At 43.2% G+C, this 23,917-nt stretch overlaps 2 protein-coding genes across 2 annotated transcripts in view; both read right to left on the reverse strand.

The window, feature by feature from the left end:
• The window catches only part of LOC124276596, a 210,787-nt gene that overhangs the window by 180,650 nt on the left and 6,220 nt on the right, over positions 1-23,917 (reverse strand). The window lies entirely within an intron of this gene.
• Positions 7,701-23,917, reverse strand: part of LOC124276714 — a 32,874-nt gene continuing 16,657 nt past the window's right edge. The window contains exons 2-5 of the mRNA XM_046712359.1: positions 10,137-10,277; positions 9,895-9,984; positions 7,870-9,491; positions 7,701-7,718 (exon numbers count right to left, since the gene is read on the reverse strand). Coding sequence (XP_046568315.1) covers positions 7,701-7,718; positions 7,870-9,491; positions 9,895-9,984; positions 10,137-10,266 — 1,860 coding nt within the window. The 5' untranslated portion in view covers positions 10,267-10,277. The remainder of the gene's footprint in view (positions 7,719-7,869; positions 9,492-9,894; positions 9,985-10,136; positions 10,278-23,917) is intronic.

The following is a 23,917-nucleotide window of genomic DNA, read 5'->3' on the forward strand; positions in this document are numbered from 1 at the left end:
CAGTCTCAACATTCTCAAGATGTTTGTATTAGTTGGGTGGCATGACTTAATCCTACTTCGTGTAAATCCGGCATATGTAAGCAGTAACCCCATAATGCAGTGTGAACACAACACGATTTATAATCATAAACCAACAAATAAAATAGATTAAGTCTGTTAGGAATTTCTGTCATTTATTAGCAAGTATATATCATGCAGTACAGATTAAATGCTTTTCAAGTGAGTTTTGTGACTGACATATCTTTTTAAGATTGAATCAACTAGGTATGACAGTCAGCACTGAACTATGTCTGCTAGCGATCTTATTATCTGCACCCGGAGCTCGCTCAATGTACCCTGTCTCAAAAGCATTTCAGTCTGTTGGGAAGCGACCATTTTCCTGTCCTTGTAACAGTAGGCAATATAAATAACGAAAACCAGAATAATCCACAAGAACCAAAATTCTAAAACAAAGCCCGCTGGTTCGAAAATTTGTGTAACTAGGTAAACCAAATTGAACAAGAAAACAAAGACCAGGACAATGTTTGCCAAAACCTAACACACTGCATCATGTATAAAGCTAAAGAATTCATTCCTTTAAAATGCCTACAATAGATAACCCTTCAGTATTGTGGTGCATCAAAACAATCAAACAGACCAGGAAAAAGAGCACTGTACAATGCTGTATACACAGTGCTGTGGTTCCCACTTATCCAGTGTCAGGTTACATCAGTCGGGTAGCGTACACGGTATAAAACGTCATGTCATACAGTGTATGCAATATGTCATACAGTGTATGCAATATGTCATGCATACATTCATACCAGAATCCACTAAGGTTACAATACTTGAAAATAGTACCATGCTATATACACCTCTACAACCCTATACGCTGGTACATGCAGCAATACACAACTATATATATATGACATTTGCACCACAGCTTAACAATGCCATAGTATAACACGATAGCATACTACAATGTCACGTACACCACGATACAGTGTTATATACAGATATTCAGCTTCCAGATATGTTTCCTCTCTTGCATGGCAGACAGTTTCTGTTGCGTTCATCAGTAAAGGTCATATCTGCACACCTTAGACAAGATCACAAGCATTTCAGTGTTTCCAATGTAACGACATCGCAAATTGTGTTAGTTTATCAACCATTATCTTTTGCTACAAACATTCAAACCTTTCTCTGAGCAAGAGATTCTCAAACTTGTGTTTGACTGTAAACCAACAGAATGTGAGTTAGATCCCGCTCCTACAAAGTTTCTTCTGGAGTTCATGGATGTACTCTGTCCAATATTCACTCGGATTATCAACTCTAGCCTCGAAACAGGAACTGTTCCATCTCAGTTCAAAACTGCTGTGATAAAACAACTTCTTAAGAAGCCGTCTCTTGACGCCAACACCTTGCGACATTACAGGTCAGTTTCCAATCTGCCATTTCTGTCAAAGGTTCTGGAGAAGGCGGTGAAGATCCGTCTTTTAGAGCATTTAGAACAGGAACAGTTATTATATGAATTCCAATCAGCATACAGACACAGGCATAGCACCGAGACTGCTCTTGTCCGAGTGGTAAATGATCTGTGCATGGCAGCGGATTCTGGAAAAGTATCTCTCCCAGTGTTGCTGGATTTATCATCAGCCTTTGACACGATTGACCATCTGAAGTTGTTATCCAGGCTAAGGACTGATTTTGGAGTGCATGACACAGCTCTGGCATGGTTTGCCTCATATCTGTCAGATAGGAGCCAGTCAGTTGTTGTGAAGACCGTCCACTCACAAAGAGTTCCTCTATCCTGTGGCGTACCCCAGGGGTCTGTCCTGGGGCCCATCTTGTTTACCCTCTACACGAAGCAGTTGGGTCAGCTCCTTGTAGAAGAGAAAATGAACAATCACTTGTATGCTGACGACACCCAGATGTATGACTCGTTTGAAATAGAGCAGGAGGAACAGCACAAGACATGGGCAAAGATGGAACATTCCATCTCTGATGTCAAAGAATGGATGACTCTGAACATGCTTCAGCTAAATGAGGAGAAGATGGAAGCTGCTGTTATGGGGCCTAAGACCAAGCTTTCCAAGTTGTGTCAGGACAAACTACACATTAACCAGACAAGCATCGATATGTCCCCTGTTGTGAAGAATCTAGGCGTCCTAATTGATGCTGGATTATCGATGGAACAGCAAGTGAACAACATATGTAAATGTTGTTACTTTCAACTGAGAAACTTGGGGAAAATCCGTCATCTCATAACTGAGGATTCAGCTGCAAAGCTCGCTCGTTGCCTGATTCTGACACGCATAGACTACTGCAACAGTCTGCTCGCAAACATACCAGCAACACTCCTAAGTAAGCTTCAAAAAGTGCAAAATCAAGCGGCGAGGATAGTCACCAGATCTCCCTCAAGAATGCACATAACACCAGTGCTTAAGGCGTTACATTGGCTCCCAGTAGCGGCGAGAGTGGACTTTAAAATCATCATCCTGGCATATCAGTGCGTTCACAATCTAGCCCCATCATACCTGTGTGACATTGTATGTATGTACATTCCACCACGTTCCCTCAGGTCTGAGAATCAACAGAGACTCATAGTGCCATCATGGAAGAAAATGTCCTTTGGTTACAAGTCCTTTAGTGTTGCAGCTGCCACTAAATGGAACTCACTGCCAGATTTTCTCAAAGACGCCCAGTCGTTGGAACAATTTAAGTGTCTCCTAAAGACTCATCTGTTCCATTTGTACTTTTAAAGTGACCTTGTACTGCTACTAGTTTTTAGTTCTTTTCCTTGACTCTTGTATGCGCTATGAGCACGCCCCAGTGGAGTTTGGCGCCATATAAATGGACATTATTATTATTATTATTATTAATTATCTTTAGGATGTCTTTCACAACAGATATGTGACCTCCTTCACATGCCAACATCAGACCCATTCCTGGTGTCCGACAGTCAGTGTTCAATCTATCAGTAAGGGTCAGATCTGCGCCCTCAGATACAAGGAGATGATAAACATCATAGTGTCCACTTTCCAATGCCATCATTATTGGTGTTTGGTTTGAGTATCCTCTCCGTCTGTTGATGTCACATGTTTTCATTGATAGGATGTGTTTCACAATAGATATGTTACCTCCTTTACATGCCAACATCAGACAGTCAGTGTTGTCTTCATCAGTAAGGGTCAGATCTGCGCCCTCAGATACAAGGAGATGATAAACATCATAGTGTCTTCCTTTCAATGCCATCATTATTGGTGTTTGGTTAAAGTATCCTGCCCGTCTGTTGATGTCCCATGTTTTCATTGATAGGATGTGTTTCACAATAGATTTGTTACCTCCTTGGCATGCAAACATCAGACAGTCAGTGTTGTATCTATCAGTAAGGGTCAGATCTGCGCCCTCAGATACAAGAAGATGATAAACATCATAGTGTCCACTTTCCAATGCCATCATTATTGGTGTTTTGTTTGAGTATCCTCTCCGTCTGTTGATGTCACTTGTTTTCATTGATAGGATGTGTTTCACAATAGATATGTTACCTCCTTCACATGCCAACATCAGACAGTCAAAGTTGATGCTATCAGTAACGGTCAGATCTGCGCCCTCAGATACAAGGAGATGATAAACATCATAGTGTCTTCCTTTCAATGCCATCATTATTGGTGTTTGGTTTGACTTTCCTCCCCGTCTGTTGATGTCCCATGTTTTCATTGATAGGATGTGTTTCACAATAGATATGTGACCTCCTTCACATGCCAACATCAGACCCATTCCTGGTGTCCGACAGTCAGTGTTCAATCTATCAGTAAGGGTCAGATCTGCGCCCTCAGATACAAGGAGATGATAAACATCATAGTGTCCACTTTCCAATGCTATCATTATTGGTGTTTGGTTTGACTTTCCTCCCCGTCTGTTGATGTCACATGTTTTCATTGATAGGATGTGTTTCACAATAGATATGTTACCTCCTTTGCATGCCAACATCAGACAGTCAGTGTTGTATCTATCAGTAAGGGTCAGATCTGCGCCCTCAGATACAAGGAGATGATAAACATCATAGTGTCTACTTTTCAATGCCATCATTATTGGTGTTTGTTTTGACCTTCCTCCCCGTCTGTTGATGTCACATGTTTCCATTGATAGGATATGTTTCACAATAGATATGTTACCTCCTTCACATGCCAACATCAGACAGTCAAAGTTGATGCTATCAGTAAGGGTCAGATCTGCGCCCTCAGATACAAGGAGATGATAAACATCATAGTGTCCACTTTCCAATGCTATCATTATTGGTGTTTGGTTTGACTTTCCTCCCCGTCTGTTGATGTCACATGTTTTCATTGATAGGATGTGTTTCACAATAGATATGTTACCTCCTTTGCATGCCAACATAAGACAGTCAGTGTAGTATCTATCAGTAAGGGTCAGATCTGCGCCCTCAGATACAAGGAGATGATAAACATCATAGTGTCTACTTTTCAATGCCATCATTATTGGTGTTTGTTTTGACCTTCCTCCCCGTCTGTTGATGTCACATGTTTTCATTGATAGGATGTGTTTCACAATAGATATGTTACCTCCTTTGCATGCCAACATCAGACAGTCAAAGTTGATGCTATCAGTAAGGGTCAGATCTGCGCCCTCAGATACAAGGAGATGATAAACATTATAGTGTCTTCCTTTCAATGCCATCATTATTGGTGTTTGGTTTGACTTTCCTCCCCGTCTGTTGATGTCCCATGTTTTCATTGATAGGATGTGTTTCACAATAGATTTGTTACCTCCTTTGCATGCAAACATCAGACAGTCAGTGTTGTATCTATCAGTAAGGGTCAGATCTGCGCCCTCAGATACAAGAAGATGATAAACATCATAGTGTCCACTTTCCAATGCTATCATTATTGGTGTTTGGTTTGAGTATCCTCTCCGTCTGTTGATGTCACTTGTTTTCATTGATAGGATGTGTTTCACAATAGATATGTTACCTCCTTCACATGCCAACATCAGACAGTCAGTGTTGTATCTATCAGTAAGGGTCAGATCTGCGCCCTCAGATACAAGGAGATGATAAACATCAAAGTGTCTACTTTTCAATGCCATCATTATTGGTGTTTGTTTTGACCTTCCTCCCCGTCTGTTGATGTCACATGTTTTCATTGATAGGATGTGTTTCACAATAGATATGTTACCTCCTTCACATGCCAACATCAGACAGTCAAAGTTGATGCTATCAGTAAGGGTCAGATCTGCGCCCTCAGATACAAGGAGATGATAAACATCATAGTGTCTTCCTTTCAATGCCATCATTATTGGTGTTTGGTTTGACTTTCCTCCCCGTCTGTTGATGTCCCATGTTTTCATTGATAGGATGTGTTTCACAATAGATTTGTTACCTCCTTGGCATGCAAACATCAGACAGTCAGTGTTGTATCTATCAGTAAGGGTCAGATCTGCGCCCTCAGATACAAGAAGATGATAAACATCATAGTGTCCACTTTCCAATGCCATCATTATTGGTGTTTGGTTTGAGTATCCTCTCCGTCTGTTGATGTCACTTGTTTTCATTGATAGGATGTGTTTCACAATAGATATGTTACCTCCTTCACATGCCAACATCAGACAGTCAAAGTTGATGCTATCAGTAAGGGTCAGATCTGCGCCCTCAGATACAAGGAGATGATAAACATCATAGTGTCCACTTTCCAATGCTATCATTATTGGTGTTTGGTTTGACTTTCCTCCCCGTCTGTTGATGTCCCATGTTTTCATTGATAGGATGTGTTTCACAATAGATATGTTACCTCCTTTGCATGCAAACATCAGACAGTCAGTGTTGTATCTATCAGTAAGGGTCAGATCTGCGCCCTCAGATACAAGGAGATGATAAACATCATAGTGTCTACTTTTCAATGCCATCATTATTGGTGTTTGTTTTGACCTTCCTCCCCGTCTGTTGATGTCACATGTTTCCATTGATAGGATGTGTTTCACAATAGATATGTTACCTCCTTCACATGCCAACATCAGACAGTCAAAGTTGATGCTATCAGTAAGGGTCAGATCTGCGCCCTCAGATACAAGGAGATGATAAACATCATAGTGTCCACTTTCCAATGCCATCATTATTGGTGTTTGGTTTGAGTATCCTCTCCGTCTGTTGATGTCACTTGTTTTCATTGATAGGATGTGTTTCACAATAGATATGTTACCTCCTTCACATGCCAACATCAGACAGTCAAAGTTGATGCTATCAGTAAGGGTCAGATCTGCGCCCTCAGATACAAGGAGATGATAAACATCATAGTGTCCACTTTCTTCTGCCATCATTATTGGTGTTTGGTTAAAGTATCCTCCCCGTCTGTTGATGTCACATGTTTTCATTGATAGGATGTGTTTCACAATAGATATGTTACCTCCTTGCCATGCAAACATCAGACAGTCAGTGTTGTATCTATCAGTAAGGGTCAGATCTGCGCCCTCAGATACAAGGAGATGATAAACATCATAGTGTCCACTTTCCAATGCCATCATTATTGGTGTTTTGTTTGAGTATCCTCTCCGTCTGTTGATGTCACTTGTTTTCATTGATAGGATGTGTTTCACAATAGATATGTTACCTCCTTCACATGCCAACATCAGACAGTCAAAGTTGATGCTATCGGTAAGGGTCAGATCTGCGCCCTCAGATACAAGGAGATGATAAACATCATAGTGTCCACTTTCCAATGCTATCATTATTGGTGTTTGGTTTGACTTTCCTCCCCGTCTGTTGATGTCCCATGTTTTCATTGATAGGATGTGTTTCACAATAGATATGTTACCTCCTTCACATGCCAACATAAGACAGTCAGTGTCGTCTCCATCAGTAAGGGTCAGATCTACGCCCTCAGATACAAGAAGATGATAAACATCATAGTGTCCACTTTCCAATGCCATCATTATTGGTGTTTGGTTTGACTTTCCTCCCCGTCTGTTGATGTCCCATGTTTTCATTGATAGGATGTGTTTCACAATAGATATGTTACCTCCTTCACATGCCAACATAAGACAGTCAGTGTCGTCTCCATCAGTAAGTGTCAGATCTGCGCCCTCAGATACAAGGAAATGATAAACATCATAGTGTCCTCCTTCTAATGCCATCATTATTGGTGTTTGGTTAAAGTATCCTCCCCGTCTGTTGATGTCCCATGTTTTCATTGATAGGATGTGTTTCACAATAGATATGTTACCTCCTTCACATGCCAACATAAGACAGTCAGTGTCGTCTCCATCAGTAAGTGTCAGATCTGCGCCCTCAGATACAAGAAGATGATAAACATCATAGTGTCCCCTTTCTACTGCCATCATTATTGGTGTTTGGTTTGAGTATCCTCCCCGTCTGTTGATGTCACATGTTTTCATTGATAGGATGTGTTTCACAATAGATATGTTACCTCTTTCACATGCCAACATCAGACAGTCAGTGTTGAATATGTCAGTGAGGGTTAGATCTGCGCCCTCAGATACAAGGAGATGATAAACATCATAGTGTCCACCTTCCGCGGCAAACATAGCTGGTGTTTTCTTCAATTCGCTATCCTTCTTGCTTACATTATATATTTTCAATGAAATTAAGAAGTTCACAGTTGACAGGTTGCCATTTTGACTTGACAAATGCAAACAGTCTTTCCCGCGTGTACATGTTAAATCGGCTCCTTTTTCTTTGAGGAACTTCAGAATATTGAGCTGACCTGTTTTTGCACAAATCATTGCAGGCGTTAAATTCTCATGATTCATCAAATTAATCAATGCAGGGCATGTTTCCACCACCTTCGTTGTCAATGCCATATTTCCTGATTTACAGGCATAATGCAAACAGGTGTTTCCTTTCCAGTCCCTCACTGAAATGTCAGCACCTTTCTGTATGAGAAAGTTGAACACCTTGGATTTTGGTGACTTTGCAGCCATGAGAAGGAGGGTTGTCCCATCGATGGTATATTCAACATTAAATCCTCCATGTTTACCCATAACTCTAACGAGGTGTTCCAGGTGTTTCAGTTTGTCATGGGTAACACAGGCTACAACAAATGCATACAGATCAGGTGCTCTGTCACCCAGTCTCACAGCAACTTCTAAAGACTTGGAGAATAGAAAGTAACTGTCAGAGAGGGAGGCCAAATGCAAAAAGCTTTCACCAGTGTCCATATCCCTTCGCAGGACAGTCTCAGCTATGTTATCATTGATCTCTGTCCAAAGCAGAGAAGCAATGCTTTCATCACGGAGAACTAAGTGTTTTACTGTCCAAATGAAGCATCCTTGTCGGATACCTTCCACCAATCTGTTCACTACTGTTGGGTGTAGTTGGGGAGTGATGGAGATCATGTTTGTGACATCGTCCATGCCTGTTGACTCAGAACTCTTATCCAGTCTCACCCTTTCATACAAGAATTTCAGGGAGCAGTGTCCCAGCAGCAACACGATATTGAGATGTCCTACAGCACAGGCAGCAGCATCGTATATGGAGGGGTGGGAGAAAGATGCCATGTGATCCTCGACTGTACAGTAGATCCCAGTAAAGTTGTGGATCTCATTGGCAACGCCTGTCCTTGTACAACAAGGAACTACTTCCTTCACAGCGTCAAACATTACATGTCCAGCTTTCCGTGACTGCAAAGAAACAAGATTCAGTTTCCCATCAGACAGGATGAGGATGATGATTGCTGCCGATCTATTGCTTCCCTCCCGGACAATGGTGTCAAGGTCGCCTCTCAGGTAGGTCAGTGGATGGTTGAAGAATTGCAGGTTGTGCATCTGGAAGACAGCATTGGTAAAAAACAGTCTGCCGATAAGAGGAAATCCAAATATGTTGTGTTTTGAATCTGCGATGATACAAATATCTTTTTCAGAGATATCGCATGCAGGGTGTTTGGACTTGTAGGAACATAACATACGTTTCTTTTCTTCCATCGTGAGACAGTCTTTAGCCATATCAAGAACAGCTTCTGTTGTAAGCAGATCCACCTTGTACTGATGTAGCCTGGAACATCCTTCCTTCCAGTTGTATGTCCTGGATGTGAACACAAGCTTCAGTCTGTAGACAGGGATTTCTTCATTAGATTTGTCTTTCTGCTTTGATTGTTCTTCCTTCTTCTTCTTTGAAACCTCTATATCTGCAGCTGTTTTAGTACGATCATCAACTAAAGCACTAAACAATTGATGCAGTTTTTCCAAATTTGAAATGAATGTAATAGAGCCAAATATATCATCAAAAACAACCAACATGTGTGATTGTCGTTTTGAAATTGTATCAACATCAAAGTGTTCAATGTGTTCCACAAAGACTGTTTCATATTCCTGTTGCTGATATGCCTCACAGATCATCAGAGCAATGCTGGTCTTCCCATCCCCCGGGGCTCCACAGATGCTGACATGACCATGCTTCTCAAGGAGTTGTTTGGCTGTCTGGAGGGCATGGATGTCCACAAAATACTTCTTTAGGAGTTCCATCTTTTGACGGAAACGTTCTGTGGGGAAAGGAAACTACAATTGGGTAACAGTTCATGCGGTTGGTGTTTGGATCTGATGCTGTCAATTCATACAAGCATACACGTAAACGTAACAATTTCCATCTTTAAGCTCACCACAGAGGATGAAAGTATGGACTTGCACGCATTTATCTTAACTGCTCCATAATGAAAATACTGTCAATATTTTAGATCAACTGTTCATTGTTCGGAACATCCATTATGTCTGAACAATTATTTCTGAGATAAAACCTGAGAACCAATCCCCAGTTAATTTGGGAAGACTGTTTCAAACATGTTTGAGCAGCTACATAAGGGATCAAAAACAGCACTCAAGATCGAGATGCGATTGTCGCCATTGTCCTCTTTATCAAATTATCAGTATGTTTGTGCATCATCTCACCTTGGGACAGACATCCTTTACTTCCTTGCTCCCCGACGGAGACGGAGACATTGGAAGCATTGGTCAAGTCCACCTGAGACACTGGGCCACCTGCAACAGAACAAGATAACCTCTGGTCTCAATATTCACGTCATACCCATCCGGTCAAGGAACCATAAACATAAATTTAAACCAATTATTTCATTTGGTAATACTCCTGCTTATCTAACTGCATGCATGACTTGAATGAATGAAATGCTCACTGTAGTTCTGCTGTATGGCTGAGACAGAAGTGGGTTGTCTCCCTTCTTCATTCCTCCTCCGTACTTCAGCTGCTTCCTCAGTAAGCCATCTGGTCATGTGCTGGTCACGTGAGTCGGGAGTTCCCTCCATTGCTCACCGTTCTGAAAGTAAACTACACTTACTACACTATGACTCAGGACTTGATCAAGCTACAGTACATTCCACATGGGTCTGATCTTTCCAGTTTGAAAGAATTTCTCCAGCAGTTTATACAGTGCGGTTTAACAGATCAAGCAAGAAAGAATGCAACTGAAATTTGAAAGTTATATGCACTTCCAGTCTATTAGGCCCGACCTTCGTACTCAGTCAAAAGCTAAATGACCCCCTTTTGTGCAACATACAGTCTATATTTTGTTATTGTTTTGATTCCAGCAAGAGAACAGGTTCATGGTCCAGACAAAGGAACACACAGTATACCTGTATATAGTGAAACCTGTTCTCAGCTTATATACTGTGATGGCTATACTGATATGATAGCTGTGGTAGATAAGTTCATAGCAAAGACAGAAAGATATTCAGAAAGTTTTACTTGTCGTTGCCAGTCGTATTTGTTAACTGGTTTTTCAGCCTGACTGTTTTTCGAACGTGTGGATGATATTTTGAGTTTAACTATTTTTCTGTTTCATATATGTAGCCCCAAACCTCACAGGTACCCTGCCAGAAAGACTTTTTGCAGTGACTATACGTACGTACATTTGCACCTTTTGTGCAACATACAGTCTATAATTTGTTATTGTTTTGATTCCAGCAAGAGAGCAGGTTCATGGTCCAAATCTCATTGCAGAGGTTTTAAGTTTCTAACATTGCACAACATTGTGTTTCAGGTAAGACAGGTTTAATTCCAGAAAATATTCACCTACATCTATCACACCAAGTCCTCCGAATTCAAATCTTTTAAACGTGGTACTATTGTAACTGGCGATTAGGTCCCTGAATCTGAGGGTGTGGGTTCGAATCCCGGATGGGACTTAACCCAACAAAACTGCAAGAATCGGTACCTCACTAAGAAAGTGTAATTCCAAATATAACATTTGTTACGTCAGAAATACGCTCAAACCCATGTGCGTGCTTTTGAATCTCTCACCGTCTATGGCATTATCCTTACTAAAAACTACACAAAACAATTCTGTTACAAAGGCTCTTCGTACTTTCAGTATGATGATATATAAGCTTTAGAATGTGTTTAACAATCACATGATTCCATAAACGATTAAAGTACTCGGGAAAATCTTTATCAAAGCACCTTTTGTCGTATTTTCGCATATAACAAGCATCAAGAGGGGGATGAGGTCAATAGTCACATTATACAGTTATAGACTGGTGATGAGGTCAATGGCCACATTAAATAGTTATAGACTGGTGATGAGGTAAATAGCCACATTATACAGTTATAGACTGGTGATGAGGTCAATAGCAACATTATACAGTTATAGACTGCTGATGAGGTAAATAGCCACATCATACAGTTATAGACTGGTGATGAGGTCAATAGCCACATTATACAGTTATAGACTGGTGATGAGGACAATAGCAACATTACACAGTTATAGACTGCTGATGAGGTCAATAGCCACATTATACAGTTATAGACTGGTGATGAGGTCAATAGCCACATTATACAGTTATAGACTGGTGATGAGGTCAATAGCAACATTACACAGTTATAGACTGCTGATGAGGTAAATAGCCACATTATATAGTTATAGACTGGTGATGAGGTCAATGGCAACATTAAACAGTTACAGACTGGTGGTGAGGTCAATTGCCACATTATGCAGTTATAGTCTGGTGATGAGGTCAATAGCCACAATGAAGTTATAGCCTGGTGATGAGGCCAATAGCCAAATCATACAGTTATGGACTGGTGATAAGATCAAAAGCCACATTATACAGTTATAGACTGATGATGAGGTCAATAGCCACATTATGTAGTTATAGACTGGTGATTAGGACAATAGCTACATTATACAGTTATAGACTGGTGATGAGGTCAACAGCCATATTATGTAGTTATAGACTGGTGATGAGGACAATAGCCACATTACACAGTTATAGACTGCTGATGAGGTCAATAGCCACATTATACAGTTATAGACTGCTGATGAGGTCAATAGCCACATTATACAGTTGTAGACTGGTGATGAGGTCGATAGTCACATTATACAATTATAGACTGGTGATGAGGTCAATAGCCACATTATACAGTTATAGACTGCTGATGAGGTCAATAGCCACATTATACAGTTATAGACTGGTGATGAGGTCAATAGCCACATTATACAGTTATAGACTGCTGATGAGGTCAATAGCCACATTATACAGTTATAGACTGGTGATGAGGTCAATAGCCACATTATATAGTTATAGACTGGTGATGAGGTCAATAGCCACATTATACTGTTATAGACTGCTGATGAGGTAAATAGCCACATTATACAGTTATAGACTGGTGATGAGGTCAATAGCCACATTATACAGTTATAGACTGGTGATGAGGTCAATAACCACATTATACAGTTATAGACTGCTGATGAGGTCAATAGCAACGTTATGTAGTTATAGACTGGTGATGAGGACAATAGCCACATTACACAGTTATAGACTGGTGATGAGGTCAATAGCAACATTATACAGTTATAGACTGGTGAGTGAGGTAAATAGCCACTTTATACAGTTATAGACTGCTGATGAGGTCAATAGCCACATTATACAGTTATAGACTGGTGATGAGGTAAATAGCAACATTATACAGTTATAGACTGGTGTCTGAGGTAAATAGCCACAGTATACAGTTATAGACTGCCGATGAGGTCAATAGCCACATTATACAATTATAGACTGGTGATGAGGTAAATAGCCACATTATACAATTATAGACTGGTGATGAGGTCAATAGCAATATTATACAGTTATAGACTGGTGATGAGGTAAACAGCCACATTATACAGTTATAGACTGCTGATGAGGTCAATAGCCACATTATACAATTATAGACTGCTGATGAGGTCAATAGCCACATTATACAGTTATAGACTGGTGATGAGGTAAATAGCCACATTATACAGTTATAGACTGGTGATGAGGTCAATAGCAGCATTATACAGGTATAGACTGGTGATGAGGTAAATAGCCACATTATACAGTTATAGACTGCTGATGAGGACAATAGCCACATTATACAGTTATAGACTGGTGATGAGGTCAATAGCCACTTTATACAGTTATAGACTGGTGATGAGATCAATAGCCACATTTTACAGTTATAGACTGGTGATGAGGTCAATACCAATATTATACAGTTATAGACTGGTGATGAGGTAAATAGCCACATTATACAGTTATACACTGGTGATGAGGTCAATAGCCACATTATACAATTATAGACTGCTGATGAGGTCAATAGCCACATTATACAGTTATAGACTGGTGATGAGGTAAATAGCAACATTATACAGTTATAGACTGGTGATGAGGTCAATAGCCACATTATACAGTTATAGACTGCTGATGAGGACAATAGCCACATTATACAGTTATAGACTGCTGATGAGGTAAATAGCCACAGTATACAGTTATAGACTGGTGATGAGGTAAATAGCCACATTATATAGTTATAGACTGGTGATGAGGTCAATAGCCACATTATACAGTTATAGACTGGTGATGAGGTCAATAGCAACATTATACAGTTATAGACTGGTGATGAGGTAAATAGCCACATTATACAGTTATAGACTGGTGATGAGGTCAATAGCCACATTATACAATTATAGACTGCTGATGAGGTCAATAGCCACATTATACAGTTATAGACTGGTGATGAGGTCAATAGCCACATTATACAGTTATAGACTGGTGATGAGGTCAATAGCAACATTATACAGTTATAGACTGCTGATGAGGTCAATAGCCACATTATACAGTTATAGACTGCTGATGAGGACAATAGCCACATTATACAGTTATAGACTGCTGATGAGGTAAATAGCCACATTATACAGTTATAGACTGGTGATGAGGTAAATAGCCACATTATACAGTTATAGACTGGTGATGAGGTCAATAGCAACATTATACAGTTATAGACTGGTGATGAGGTAAATAGCCACAGTATACAGTTATAGACTGGTGATGAGGTAAATAGCCACATTATACAGTTATAGACTGCTGATGAGGTAAATAGCCACATTATACAGTTATAGACTGGTGATGAGGTAAATAGCCACATTATACAGTTATAGACTGGTGATGAGGTCAATAGCAACATTATACAGTTATAGACTGGTGATGAGGTAAATAGCCACTTTATACAGTTATAGACTGGTGATGAGGTAAATAGCCACATTATACAGAGTAGTAGACAGGATGGGGGTTTTGGATCAGGGTAATCTAAAGCTTCATTTAATAGATGAAGCCTTAGTCGGACCCTTCCTATTACCATCTACTACAAAGCTTTATTTCATAAAATAAAGACTTTGGTCGGACCCTTAGCTCTTGCTACTATAGGGTATCTTGCCTCTATGTCGTGTTGACGGGAGGTAATACTGTGTCATACGGTATCCTCTGCTTTTATTTTCACTTTATTTATGACACTATCTCACGTTGGCCTCGATGAAACAGTTTAACGTGAATCGCCTATGATCTCTTTGGTGTTCGTAATGAAAGCTTGCTGGGCCTTTCGTACCCCCTGTTCTATGTACTTTTTTTTCTCGTCTTCGCTGATAGCAGACTTACGAGACTTGGATCGAATCTCTTGTTTCATTTTGTCATATTTTGTGAGTTCAGAGAGGATTGAACGAAACTCCTCCTCTGAGATTTTATTGTCAGTGAGTGCGGTGGAAATACGCTCACTCACCGTGTTCAGCTTTGCTTCGGCCAGAACCCTGATTTCATCGTGTTTCAATGCTTTACGATGCAGTCTGCGGGATACAAGCTTAAGCCCCAATCCCAACACCCCTGTCACCCCAGCTGTTATTTCGAGCCCCATCACTATAGGTGCGGCCACGATGGTAGCTAACAACCCAACACCTGCCACCCCTAGGCCCATGCTGGCTGCCATAAGGGTAGTATCAGTCCCGTCCACAGCATTGAAAGCTCTATGGTATTTTTTATATAGTGCTTTCCGCTTGTCGCGGTCTTGTTCTAGTTGGCGTCTTACATCACATAATTGCCTCAAGCGGAACCCGTCTACGGTTTCCAGGGTCTTCGCTACTTCATCTATGCCTGGGTACAGTCCCATCCTATAATATATATTACAAAAGATAATTTAATTGGGCATCACTTAATAGTTGGCCAACGTACCTGAGGCTTATAAAACTTAGATTCTCGTATGTGTAGATACGGGAAGGGTCAATAGGTAACTTTTGGTCTATCTCAACATCATAGCAGTTTATTATGGGGGGTAGTAATCCCTGTTGGGAGTCCCCCAATCGTATCACGAATCTGCAAGATAAAAAACCTGATGTTAAGGGGTCGTTACCCCAACGTATTGTTACACCAGGTAAAAGTTCCAAGTTTGGGGATGGGTCAAGGTCATCCAAATCAAACTTATCCTTGTAACCGACTTCTACGATGAGTGTGGAGTTTGTTTCCATACCCCTAACCCCTATTATGGAATGATGGTGGTGGGTGGCTATTAACTGAGACTTCCTGGCTGAAATTAACAGGGTGTCCCTAGGCCAATATTCAGAGTTAGAAACTATCATCCTTTCAGTTGGAATGAAAGACGTGAGCAAGGTACCGTTGTTCCTAATTTCAGAGACATAACCATCTTTGTCTAGTGAGATATAAGGTGCGGTGGTGGTCACATTGATCACCCATTTAGGTTCTTTAAAGAATACCAGGTTCTGACGTATGTACACACCGTTGTTAAATAATAGGACGTATGAGGTGTTGTTATGACCAAACTTATCGAATCCCTCTATGTCTCCTAAGCCCCTGAGTGTGGGTTTGGGTAGATGATCGGTCATTGCCGCCCGCCTATACACGTTGTCTTTCAAGTGTAGGATGTATGAACCACCTTCCTCACCAGGCTGATCGAACCCATCCGTGTCCCCTAGATCGTTAAGCGTAGTGTTGGGTCGATGACTGGTCATTGTTATAATATTATTATGAGATAATTTCCAACTGGTTTTCTGATAATAGTTCAGGGGTGCACTTCACCCCCATGAAGTGTATGTTGTCGGGTAGGAATATCTTGGTTAGTGATATAGTGTCTTCCACGACCACGGTGACACCCTGCAGACTGGTTTTGGAGTCGACACCCACCCGCACGTAAACGTTGCAAACGTGATACTGTTGTTGTTTCCCCCCCACCGGAGTTTGACCCCCTTCACGATCTCTACATCATCCCGCGATGGTTCCCCTAGGTAGACTTGGATGATCAGTGTTGAGTTCGCCGGTAGACTCTCCAGGATCCTGACCACACCTTCGAATTCAGACACCAACTGCAATACCACGTTTTGCATCCCCGCTTTACTCGATAGCATGTGGGCTGCCATACTGGCGAGTGGGCTGATGACTACGCTACGTCTCTGAGTCGGGATGTAAGCCACGAGCAGGGTTCCGTTGTTCACGACTTTGTTTAGGTGGTTGTCTTTGTTATCCGTGAACACGTAGGGGGAGCCGAGCCTAATATTGAGAAACCAGTCGACTTTACCCGGTAATAACACCCACTTGTCATCATCGGTGAAAACGAGCGTATATGGTTTGTTTCGGGCGACGGTAGTGCTCTCAACATCGGTTAAGTCGAACAGTTTGCCCCCGAACGATGGGTATATCATCCAGGTATCACCGGTGTTGACAAGGGTGTACTTAGTGTTGATTGCCGCTCTTGAGGTATCTACTATATCGCTTAGGTTGCTAGTACCACCGGAGGGGACTTCAACGCGTTTGTAAATGCTGTTTTTAAGTTGCAAGGCGTACACTTTACCATCTACTCCGGGGTCGTCGAATCCGCGTGTGTCCCCGAGATCGGAGATCCCCACATTGATGCATTTTTTTCAACTTCATTCCGGGACCTTGTGCGCTGGTCATTTTATGTGCAGCGTTACGCTGAGGTATCCTATATTCACGAGATTATGATTTATATCTAACACCGATATTATCAGCTCAGGGATGTTGCCCTGGGTTAACCTCTTATACTGCCGCGGTGAAAATGACTCGGTTCTGCCGTCGTTGTATTTCTCCGTTTTCACCGGTACGGCTCTCAGTATAGTGGAAGGGTGACCCCCTTGAATGTTGTCCGTTGTGCTAACCTGGCTGAGATGAATGCACAGCTCTCGGTACGGTACTAGGTCGGGTAACTTCGTGCCTGTGGCGGTAGTCGTTGGTTTTATCTCTTCAGGCTGTATACCGAGTGTCCTCGCCAGTGGTCGACCGAGCCTCAAGGAGTTTCTTCCGTTGTTGATTAACACCACTGTACCGTTTGAGTCGTTCATCTTGAGTTCGGCTCCCAATGGTTTGAATACCTCGTCGCTTAGAGAGCACACGCTGTAGTAACCATCAATTATCTTGTTGCTAGCGCCACCTACGAACAGTTTATTGTTGCTAGCGTTGATGTTAGTCCATCGTGGTAGGTAGGTGATATCGCACAGTGCGACTTCGAGTTGACCCGACGTGTTATCGATCGCGTGCGTCAGCTGAACGGCCTCGCCGCTCGTTATTCCTGGGAGTGTTATGTACATGTTATATAAACTCATTATATAATAGTTTTAAAACATGAAGATCGTGGTCGCTGATGGATTGTATTTCGACGCCCAGTTCATAGATGTGTTCGATAAGTATAAGTTTTCGGTGACTAACGTTAAGACAGTGCACGCTTGGTTGAACAATCCGATGCAGTTCTGGCAGAATCAACTCAACTTCGCAGTGTGGTGCGCTACAACGGGGTGTGGTGTATCCGACACTCGGCGTGGACCGCTGAGTCAGTCTGTGTTCACGTTTCACGTGTACTACCAGGTCAGGCGTATCCTCAAAGAGATCAGCGCTCCACTCTCACAGGAAAAAGCGTGGAATGCAGTAAACAACCAGTACGATAGACGGGCCTACGAACGTATTTGCAACGAATTCGGAATCGACACTAAAACGGATTGGCGTTTGCCGGGACCGAACCACGGATTGGGTATTCCTATCGTTCACAACATGCCTCTCGTGGAAGCCAGCGAGAAGTTGCAAGATTGGGGATACAAGTCGTATCATCATATCACAACCAACGAGTGGGATGACCGTTACATGGCATTCGACGACAGCAAGGATTACCGAGTTTGGAGGTTCGAGCAGGGGGGTGACTGGAAAAAGTTCATGTTGGAATCGAAAGGGTATACTCGTGCCGGCACCGAACGCTTGAATGACTCGATTCGAACGTACGTGTGGGCACTGTTGGGTGCGCAGACGCAAACGCGTTCAAATATCCTAGGCAAAGGGACTGCTTACGACGCACAGAAACAATTCGTTGTCAACGTAGAGGATGCTATCAATGCTCCAGTTGATCTCCCGAGTGCCATCAAACGCTACCAAGACGTGTTGGAATATGCCAGGTCGAAAGTCGACTACGTGTTCGACGTGGGACTGTACATGGCTCCGAGCGATATGCAACTGAGAATAAAGAAAGTGGTGGGCTACAACAACGAAATAATTGTAGCCACGGCGGACCAAAAGTTGGGCGTCAACCTCGATGTCAACGTCCCCCACGTCCCACCATCCACGACCGGTGAAACGGGTATAGTGGCACCACCCCCGGAGCCTAGGGTTCAACCAACACCACCTGTGGGGGTGGCCCCACAATCCAATCAGCAGCACATCGATAATAAAACAGCAATGGTGGTTGGTGGGGTGGCTTTGGGTATTATTTGGTTAAAAATTTCTTAGCCGCTACGTACACCAAACCAGCTACTGCGACGATAGCTGCCCACAGGTTTTGACTGAGCCACGTAGCAGTTTTAGCTAAAACACTCAGCAACCACGAGACGATGCTACCCAGGATGCCAGGCAGGGCTTCGGCGGCCTTACCAGCCAGTTTAGCTAGAGTTTCCCCTAGTTTTTTAATCCAGTCTCTGACACCACCTGTGCCACCACCGCCACCACTTGGTGCATGCGTGGGTGTACCCCCACTAAGTGACACCACCAGGGTTGATATGATGAAGCCCAATGCAGTCAAAATGCTGGCGATGGTGATACCTTGCTCCCGGAACAGGATCCGAATCCTGTCAGCTAGCGTGGTGTCTTGGTGGAGGACTCGATCAACGGTTTCCCGCACACGACTGACCTGGGATCGAAGCTGTTCTCGGAAGGAGGAGGCCGTTTCTAGCCGGGTCTTCTTTTCCTCTTCCAAAGAACGTATTCGTTCCTCGATAGTGGCTTTCAGAGACTCGTCCTCCGTTTCACCGAGTTTGGCTTTTTCATGGGCGATGTGGTCGTCTATCGCGTCCAGTTTGGCTGTGTTGTTTACGAGATGTCCGCGAATGGTTTGCATGGCCATGTCCAGCCCCCCGTAGTTCCCGAGAGGTAAATTCGAACCCGGGTAAGGGCTTGTCATGGTAGGTGGCCAATAGCTTTTCAATGTTATCAGACATATCTTGATCCGATGTGGCGCCACGGATGTCTTGCAGATCTTGAATGGGGATCTTAGGTCGTGCGCCACCGTAATCTACGAAGCCTAGTTCATCGCGGATCAAGTCACCACCATGGCGACTGCCGAGTGTTGATAAAGCAAGCGGTTCTCTAGTGCGCTTATTCATAAGATCGATCTCCGGGTAAGCTCTTAATCGCAGCGTGCCATTCTTATCGACAAAAAACTTGGTATAGTCTCGTCCCAACGGCTCTACGTAATTTCTATCCTCTTTTAAACCATCGTAAAACCCGTTGACGGCCTGCTTCACGAGTTCGTTACCTTGCGAGGATGAAACATCATCCCCGAATGCCTGGGCACTATCATCCCACATATCCTCCATAGGGATATACTCGACCATTATTTAGTATTAAAACTTATATATTTCATTTATATAACAATGTACGGTAGAAAACTAGATCCTTTCAGAAGATCGAGAGAGCCACTAGGTGTCAAAGCCGTGCGTCAGTCGGTGACCATCACCAACAATCCCAGCAAGATAGACCAGAATCAAACGCTGCTGGTTAGATTTCCAAACCTTGGCGCGAATGACCTCATTGTACCAGGCACTGTTCGACTGGCGTTCAACATCACGTTGACCTCCGACAACGACAAACGCGAGCTAGTGCGGAGCGTAGGTCGAGCCATCATCAAGAAAACCACCATCAAGATCACCGGTAACGAGGTGCTGAGCATCGACGACAGCGACGTGTTTCACTGCTACAGGGACCTCTGGAAAAGCGAGGGAGAACGCGTCAATGACGTGTACCAGGGCATCAGCAAATCGACCAGGTCGCGCATTGGGTATGCCTTCACGGCAGACCAGTTAGACAAGATCATCGGACGGTGAAAAGGCCATCGCTCAAGCGTCACGGGGAACAGGTTCTGCGTGCATTTCGACTTCGAGTTGCTCACGGAACACGCGCCGTTTTACCAAGCCGCGCTGGGTGATAGGCTTGAATACGAGCTCACGTTTAACGACTACAGCAAAGTAGTGCGTACGCCGAACGGCGATGAGGCTAGTTATACCATAGACAACATCTCTCTAGAGTTCGACATGGTCACTAGTCCGGAGCTGGCAAGGCAGGTTCGAAGCCAGTACTCGGGTAATGTAGCCATCCTGTACGATCGCGTATTAAGACATAGATCTATCGTGCGGGATAAGAGCGACACTGTGTGGAATATCAACCTGAACGTGCCGGCGCGATCGATGAAAGGCATCCTGGTCGTCCCTGTGGAGGATTACGAACCGTTCGGAGGGACAGCGAAGTTTTCAACCCGAGATCGAAAAGGTGGAAGTGACCATCGAGGGCGTGCCCAACCAGCTGTTCAGTCATGGTATGAGGGCGTACCAGCAGTGGGATGAGATAAAAAAGCTGCCGAGCAAACATCCATATATAGCCAAAGACCTGGACCTATCCTCCGTGCAAATCGGTGAATACTTAACTAACAAGTACGCGCTGTGGTTGGACATGCGATCCACGGATGACGATAAACTGCACGGTAGCGGCCGTAGAATAGACAATGGTAGCGAAGGAATTACTATCCAGATTACCAAGAAGGCTCAACCCGCTGGCAAGTTGAAATTATATCTGTACGTTATTATGGATGCGCAACTTAATATAGACAATGGGAGATTCGTGCAAGCCATCTATTGATTTGCCCCGCGACCCACACTGCGCCATAGTGTGCGGGCAGACTGGCTGTGGGAAGACCGTTTTCGTGTTGGATATGTTGGAGGGGTACTACAGGGATGTGTTCGACCACATCGTTATCATGTGCCCTACTCTGAGCATGAATAAAACGTACACGGAAAGACCTTGGGTGATGACGGACCCTGACGTACACAGAGTCGATCCGGGGCCACGTCTACAGGACTGGTTGAAAGCTTACCATATGAAATTTAAAGGGGAGTCGACGTTGTTCATACTGGACGACTGCAGCGCTAATCGCGAGATAACAAAAAAGGAGAGATATGCTATCGTACCTGGCATTTTCAGGCCGACACGCAAAGCACAGCGTCTGGGTGCTAACGCAGAAGTTCAACTCGGTGTTGAAAGACCTCAGGGAGCAGACGCGATGGGTTGCCTTATTTCACTGCAAGGACAGGGATTCGTTCGAGGAGTGTTTGAGAGAGAACGATGTGATGAGCAAATTAGAACGGGAACGGGTGAAGAAACAGCTAGCTGAAACTAAACACGCTAAGCTCGTGCTTAAGACAGACCAACCAGTAGCCTATAGTGTGTTTTAGCTTAGCAATGCTTAGCAATGCTTAGTAAAGTAAATGCTTAGCAATGCTTAGCAAATGCTTAGTAAAGCTTAGCAATGCTTAGTATAGCTATGGTATTTGAAGTGTTTGTCGTGTTCAACTTAACTTTCATTTCTCTGTGTTTCGCTTATATCGTATATTATATAGTTAAAACTAAAACTTACTTATCACATTATAGGATGGAGTGTGAGGAATTGCTAGAGCAACTGTTGGTACCCCAATCACCACAGGTGGATGATGATAAGCGAGAGAAACTGGTGGCGTTGGCTGTTGGTGGCAAAGCCAAACATTACTTTGGGGAGTACACTCCGGATAAAATTCACAAAATGTCAGCCGAAGAAATCGATAAACTGTACGCTAAATACGAGGCTAGACTAGGTTCAGAAATGACAAAGACAATAGGATCGGCTATGACCCAGATATACACTGGTATTGCGTCATACTTCCTTCCCATCCCCCCCCGGAGCGCCGACTTTACCTGTGGGAAGACCTCGAGAAAGACCCTTTTATCGAACACGCCTTGAGCTCTATTAGCTGCGAGCTGTATCACAAATACGGTATGTTGTTAGCCCCGGTTACGGCGGCGATTATCACGGCAAAGCATTGTCAATTTGAGAGGAAAAATAATAATAATAGTATAGATGGATGCTGCACAGGAGACCCCACAACTGGCGGAGACCCAACAACTGGAGGAGACCCCTTCAGAGGAGACCCCACAACTGGAGGTGACCCCTTCACAGGTGACCAGGCAGAAGAATCCTAAGAGAGTAGCTGCCGGTAAAAAACGGTGGTGTAACCAACATAAAATTATCAGGGTGACTCACCCGGAGCGACTCTTGTTAGTTGTATGCGCAACTGCTGCCGTGGCTATCTCGTGGTTATATACACGACGCAGTGAGGGTCACCCGGAATTAAAGGTCAACCCGCATATCATGCAATAAAATATATATTTTTATATCATATACATAATGTCTGAGGGGAAAACGTTCGTCAACGACGCATACCACGCCACCGTGGTCGCCAGTCTAGCCGTAGGATACGCTCGGTTGACCAAAATGGTGCTTAAACAACCAACTATCAAGCTAGATTTCAACCTGCAGGATATGGGTATGCTAATAATGAACCTTGGTATGGCGATGGCCACAAAAGACATCCTAGTAAAACAAGGAATAATACCTGAAGATATTATGAAATAAATATAAGGATGGCTACGATTGCTATGATGGTCGGTGGTGCGTTAGTGAATGCCCTGGCATTTTCCGGGAGTAATTTCCTCTTCTCTAAACTACGAGAGTCACACGCGGCTGAAATACAGGCGGAGAGGAAGCGGCACGATCTCGCTATTGAGAATTTACAGGCCGCACAATCCGAGTACGCTAAACAACGCCTCCAGAGGATCGATTACATTAACGAACAACTCAGGCGTGAAAACCATGCCGTTCAAACATTCCACGATGTCGACGACGCAGCGAGACAATACTACTTATTAACTGGTAAACGATTGGAGCCACTACAGAAGCCAACACTCGCTCAGTACTACACACCATCCAAGGGACAAATGGACCGTGAACTGACCTTCATAGCGCTGGGTATAGCGGCGACTGCTTTGGTTGTGAAACAATTAGACTAATACACATATAAATATGTTAACATGTACCGATGTGAATATATACTTATGGGGAAGACCGAGACCTGTGGTAGGGGATGCGGTACTCATGGGTACTGTTATTCCCACATGGGAAGTCCCAACTACTCGTGTTCTGTGTGTGGTATAGGAGTCAAAGGACACTATTGTTTATGTAAAGCTCACGGGGCGAACGTAGTCAGACATCACCTCATCTACGAGAATAAAAAGGCCTACATAA

Source organism: Haliotis rubra, unplaced genomic scaffold (genome assembly GCF_003918875.1).
Source record: "Haliotis rubra isolate DU_JTF1 unplaced genomic scaffold, ASM391887v1 Scf1052, whole genome shotgun sequence".
NCBI lineage: Eukaryota > Metazoa > Mollusca > Gastropoda > Lepetellida > Haliotidae > Haliotis > Haliotis rubra.